General features: G+C 44.4%; 1 protein-coding gene across 1 annotated transcript; it reads right to left on the bottom strand.

Annotated features, from left to right (window-relative positions):
* Positions 1–949: 949 nt before the first annotated feature.
* LOC122107404 (C-X-C chemokine receptor type 1-like) lies at positions 950–5,792 on the bottom strand. Its single transcript, XM_042679100.1, has 2 exons — positions 5,728–5,792; positions 950–3,252 (listed from the first exon to the last, which is right to left on the bottom strand). The coding sequence occupies exon 2, from the start codon at positions 3,242–3,244 to the stop codon at positions 2,174–2,176; it is 1,071 nt and encodes a 356-aa protein (XP_042535034.1). The 5' UTR covers positions 3,245–3,252; positions 5,728–5,792; the 3' UTR covers positions 950–2,173.
* Positions 5,793–6,097: the final 305 nt, after the last annotated feature.

Raw genomic sequence — 6,097 nt, 5'->3', positions numbered from 1 at the left:
GGCAGTGCCAACTGGAATGTTCACTACCCAGGAGGCAGAAATTGAGAGGACTGTGTTGCAGAGCCAGACTGAGCAAAAAGAACTAGCAACCCCATCTCAATCAACAAGCCTCTCTGGAGTCCAGCTGCATGGGAGGAGTAAGATAGTGGATTGTAATCTAAGGACAGCTAGGTCAAAGCACAGAGGAATGAGGTGTAGGAGAGTAAATATGGTTGAAGTTGAGAATGATACAAAGGGTGACCTTGATCACGATGCATTATACTCATAAATTGGCAGGTTGGCTTGAACCCCTTTGTACAACTATTTAAAGATAATGAAAACATTTAAAAATGGTTGAAGTACTTTCTATGCATGTGTGAAAAGAGAATAATGAAATCTACTGCATTCTTTTAGGAAAGGGAAAAAGGAGATGAAGGGAATGCATTTAATCAGCATACATTATATGCAGGTATGAAAGTGTCACAATAAAAACTCTACTTGTGAGATTAATTGGAATATATTGTAAATGTATGTGGAAATGTAACCGTGAAATTCCCCTCTGTAGAGCTAATATAAACTAAGAAAAATGCTTGGAAAAGGGATAGAAAACTATAATCAGGAAAAAGTTTTTTTTTTATTTAAAAAATAACAACCCCCCCCCCCCCGCACCATGTAGAACTAAGGCATGCTAATAAAAAAATTAAAGGAAAAAAATGACCCTATTTCCCATAAACTAACGCCTTCTCTGTTTTCCTTTAAGCTAGTTTGCTTTTCTAGCATAAGCAATCAAATGAACTCTGATGTCTTCAGTACTGACTTGCAACATTTTTACACAGCTAAAACTGAAATAAAAAGAAACCACATAGGCAAACTCGATGAGTGAAATACAGAGACTGGACAAGTGAAAAGAAATAGATGCTCTGAGCAGATGGAGTGAAATGAGCATTTTGAATATAACTCACTCATTCAATAAGATTTACTGAGGGCATTTATTGGGTCCCAAGAATGAATCAGACACCAAGGATGTAGAGTAAACAAAACAGAAGGCTCCTGCCTTCATCAGGGAAAATCAGATGTAGAAATAGCAGGTTCTAAGGAAGCTTCTGGAAGGAGAGAATTGGGAGCTATTCATCTCAGGGATCCAGCGAAGGTGCACCCAGAGAAGACATTCAAATGGAGTTGAAGCTGAGACTCTCTGAAGGATCCTTCCATTCACAAAGGGACAAAGGGACTCTCCTCAGCCTGGGGTGTAAGGGTGATCACGAGACTGTGCTTCCAGAAGCAATTCTAGCAAGGGTGAAATCCCAGGGACAAGCTTGTCGGCCTAGAAATGCTTTGGGGAGAAAGCCACGCCCATTCTACTTCAGGAACAACCAGCCATACCACACACACACTTCTTACTCTATGTCACAAACCCCAACCCACTTCCACAGGGACAAACATGGAACAAAAGTTTTATTGGAGAGCGCTCTCTGTCCAACTGATTGACGGCTGTGTCAATAACATTGCTGATGCTCCAAATCAGATTGGAAGCACCAGAAGGACAAGAACTAAAGCTGCTGGTCAGTCTTGTTTGGTCTGTGGTTAGCAGGGACTTAGCACACATAGCATCATCTTGTCTGGGATGCTGACCATGGGAAGAAGGGGATTCCCAAAGGGTCTGGCTTCCCAGGGGAGATGCTTTCCAGCTCCAATACACGGCTACCTTGTAGCTTGATCTCGCAGTAGTAGCTGGCTGAGTGTCTCCAGCACACACAAGTGATATCTGAGACACGAGCTCAGATCATAGAGCTACTTTAGCTCGAACCTGACGAGGCCATGCTCAGCATTTGCAGTCTAGAGAGGATCATCAGGAAAGTCCAGCCCACAAAGGAAACCATTGTCAGTCCCAATTCTTGAATGTTGGATTCAAACTACAGATAGAAGCATTCTGGTTGCCCAGCTGGGAGATCCAAGATGGCTGAGTTCAAAGGAAAGGATGACTCTCCAGTTCATGGAAGTGAGACACGAGTGTAGGAAGTCTCTCAGCACTTCCTCAGAAGAGGTGTGTGAGCCTGAAGACTCCTTCCAGAAGATGCCTTCCTCTCAAACCCAGAGAGCATCTGCCCAGAGCAGACGAACAGCACACACATGCCATCTTGGGGTGATGGTTATTCTTTCCTTGGAGGGCGAGATTTTCTTTCGGTGGTACTTTTCAGAGGTTTGAGGGGACAGTGATGGAGGAAGAAGTATAAGATGGAACACGATGACGTGTCAAGAACTCCTTGCTAACCAGGCCGTGGGTGGCCAAGATCTTGAGGAATCCATTGCGGAAATTTTGGCCAATGAAGGCGTAGATGATGGGGTTGAGGCAGCTGTGGAGGAAACCTAGAATCTCAGTGGCCTCCATGGCCCGGTCAATGTCACTGCGGCGCTCACAGGTCTCTTCAATCATGCCGGTCCTCATGAGGGTATCTGCCAACAGGACCAGATTGTAGGGCAGCCAGCAGAGCAGGAAGACAAGCACCACAGCAAAGATGACCCGCATGGCACGGTGCTTCTGCCCCGTCTGGGTCTTAAACAGTGTGCGCATTGTGAATCCATAGCAGAACAGCATGACCAGCAGGGGCAGGAGGAAGCCGAAGGTGTGGGGCAGGATACGTAACACCATTCGCCATTTGGCTGTATTATTGCCCAGGACCTCATAACAGGCTGGGCTTGAGTTATTTGGACTATAGGCCTCACGGAAGATAAAGAAAGGCAGGGATAGCAACAAAGACAGCCCCCAGATGCCCATACATATGAATTTCACCAAATGACGCTTCTGGGTCAGTGTGCGTGTGGCGTGAACAATGGCCAAGTAGCGGTCCATGCTGATGCAAGCCAGTAACAAGATACCACTGTAGAAGTTGACTTCCTTCAAGAGGGATACCACCTTGCACAGGGGTGTGCCAAAAACCCAGCCTTTCTCTTTGGCAGCTGCCCAGATGGGTAAGGTCAGGGCAAAGAGCAGGTCTGCTATGGCCAGGTTCAGCAGGTAGACATCAGTGACGGAGCGGCTCACCCGACTGTATAAGATGACCAGCATCACTAAGGAGTTTCCCAGAAGGCTTAGCAGGAACACCAGGGAATAGATGACAATAACAATGTTCTTGTTGACAGTCTGAGGGTCTATTATACAGGGGCTGTACTCATACCCAACAGGTGGCATGCCAGTGAAGTTTCCAAAGTCATAATCAAAGTCCAGATCAGCAGCAGTGAAGATGAACTCCTTACTTTGGGTCATGGTGATATCTAATTGAAAGAGTTGAAGAGAAAAAAAAAGTAATTTAGTTACTGGGATAGCAATTGCTTCTCTGTTGCTTTGGCCACCGGGGATCACACAGATTCACACACACACACACACACACACACACACACACACACACACACACACACACACACACACACGCCCTTCAACTTTAGCTTCATTAGAAGTTGGCTTTTTGGTGTTATGAACCTTCCAAAAGTCCAAGGCCCAGCCTGAGTATAGACTACAGGGAAAATGTCTTTCTTTGCCTTTGATTGGCTCAGCTTTACCCCCAGCTCTCTCTCTTCCCATTCTAGCCAAGCCAGACATTTATGTGGGAGGACCAGGCTGCTCTTGTATAAAACCTAAATGTCTATTTAGGGCACGGCCAGTAGTCAGAAAAACGGGAAGAGAAAAGCCTCTCCCAGCTCTCCCTTTACACTTCATTATGCCTATGTGCTCCCTGAATCTTATTTACTCTTAAAATCTAGGAGAAGCCAGGAGCTGGTGGCTCAAGTAGTAGAGCACCAGTTGTGAATTAAAAAGCCAAGCAATAGTTCATGGCCCTGATTTCAAGAGCCAGTACCAGCACAAAGAAAGATCTACTGAGAGAAGGAAGAAATGGTGATAAATTACACTAAACTGCATGGTGCTCCTCAGCTTACAATGGAGCCCACCAGAGACATGTCATAAACTGAGCATATTCAATACACCTAACCTATATCATAGTTTAGTCTAGCCTACCTTAAATGTCTTCAGAAGATTATATAACTTGGCCAGGCACCAGTGATTCACACCTGTAATCCTTGCTGCTCAGAAGGCTGAGATCTGAGAATCACAGCTAGAATCCAGCCTAGGCAGGAAAGACAGTGAGACTCTTATTTCCAATTTACCACCAAAAAGCCGGAAGGAGAACTGTGGCTCAAGTGATAGAGGACTAGCCTTGAATAAAAAGCTAAGGTGTTCCAAGTCCTGATCAAGCCTCAGTACCAGCAGCAAAAATAAATTACATTACTCAACAGTTGGCAAAATCCTTTAGCACAAAGCCTATTTGTAATAAAGTAAATAACTCCTGTAATTTATTTATTTGATTAAATTTGTTTATCTGAATAAACAGTTATATATTCAAATAAAATTAATATTTACTTAATTTATTATTTAGGTTATTGTTTTAATTATTTAAATGTTTAAATTATGTGAGCTGGGCATTAGTGACTCATGCTCCTCAGGAGGCTGAGATCTGAGGATCTCCCTTCAAATCTAGCCTGGGCAGGAAAAGTCTGTGAGACTCTTATCTCCAATTAACCTCCAGAAAACCAAAGTGGAGCTATGGCTCAAAGTTGTAGAGCACCAGCCTTGAGTGAAGGATCTCAAGGACAGTGCCCAAGTCCTGAATTCAAACTCCACAGCCACCAACAACAACAAAAAGTTATTTGAATGAATAGTTAAATAAATTTGTTTGAGTAGCTCATGGGATTTATTTATTGACTACTATAATGGAAATGAAAAACAGAATGGTCAGATGGGCACACTTTCACACGATTGGAAAATCAAGTCTCTATTTTGGCCCCTGAGATGCCTCCTAAACATCTGTAGAATCATGCAGTAGTTTTCAAATCATTAGTAGTACTAGTAGTAGTAGTAGTATCATTCTCATGAATACTTGGTAGAAACAAAACCCTCCTGGAAGCCCAGGAGGGCTAGATGGAGGCTGAGCTGCTGGGGAAGGGGCAGTATGCTCTTCTCTTCTCCCAGACATCCCTAATGACCCTCTTCTGGACCCCCAGGGCTCTCCAGAGAACAGTCTAAAAGCCTTTGGAAGTTTCCAGGCATTCTTACCTCCCGTGTGGTCTTTACTGAGGCCTTTTGTCCCTAGAGATTTCCATTTTCCTACCTGCAAGTTAAGGGACACAGCAAACCTCCCTTTTGCCTCCCAGTCTGTAAAATACTGTTAAGTTCATTCACACCCACACACCCTGCCCGTGACTGCATTTTGACAGAAAACCACATTTGAGGGAAAAGCACTGCATTAGAGAATTGTCTATCTCTGCCCACCACAGGAGAGAAATAAAAAAGGAAAGCTATAATCCTAGCTACTCAGGAGGCTGAGATCTAAGGATTGAGGTTCAAAGCCAACCCTGGCAGGAAAGTCCTTGAGACTTTTCTCTCCAATGAACCACCAAAAAGCCAGAAGTGGTAGAACACTAGCCTTGAGATAAAAAGCTCAGAGACAATGTTCAGGCCCTGAGCACAAGCCCCGAGACACAAACACACACACACACACACACACAAGGAAAAGGTGAAGAGGTTGTGACATTTTGTCATCTGCTATAACCATGAAGGTCAAGGTTGAATGCGTGGTCCCAGGGAGGAGACAGAAACCCAGATCCTAGAGAAATGAGTGAATTTTCCAAAGTTCAGTCCAATCAGTCCTCCCTCCCACTAAAGAAAAGTCTTGGCCAACAGAGTTGGATTCCTACCTGAGGCACCAGCCAGGTGTGTTCAACCACTGAGCTTGAGGCCCAGAAACCAGAGTAACCTAACAGTTAGAGGAACTGGAAGAATAAAGGGAAACAAAGAAACCACAGCAAACCACACCTCCCTTCTGAGTCCCACCCATGCCCATATTTGGTGAACTAAAGATTTAAGTCATAGGATTCTGGGCATCCAAGTTTCCAGGGGTCCCTATGTCCAGCAAGGTACCTTGTGCGAAGCTGGAGTTGAGGGTTTCGTTGTCTGGACTCTCCACTTTGTGGATGATCACTTTGACTCTCTCCATTGCCTGAATTTGCCTCTACTTGTTTATCCTCAAATTCCCAAGTGGGTCATCTTCCAAAGTGTCCAATGTTG

This window comes from Dipodomys spectabilis, unplaced genomic scaffold (genome assembly GCF_019054845.1).
Source record: "Dipodomys spectabilis isolate Male_0828 unplaced genomic scaffold, ASM1905484v1 ptg000051l, whole genome shotgun sequence".
In the NCBI taxonomy this organism is placed as follows: domain Eukaryota; kingdom Metazoa; phylum Chordata; class Mammalia; order Rodentia; family Heteromyidae; genus Dipodomys; species Dipodomys spectabilis.
The sequence above is the reverse complement of the archived record's forward strand: the minus strand, read 5'-3'. Positions and strand labels throughout refer to the sequence as shown.

Excerpts from the sequence above, each read along its gene's own strand:
- LOC122107404 (XM_042679100.1), bottom strand. The coding sequence starts at position 3,244 with ATGACCCAAAGTAAGGAGTTCATCTTCACTGCTGCTGATCTGGACTTT.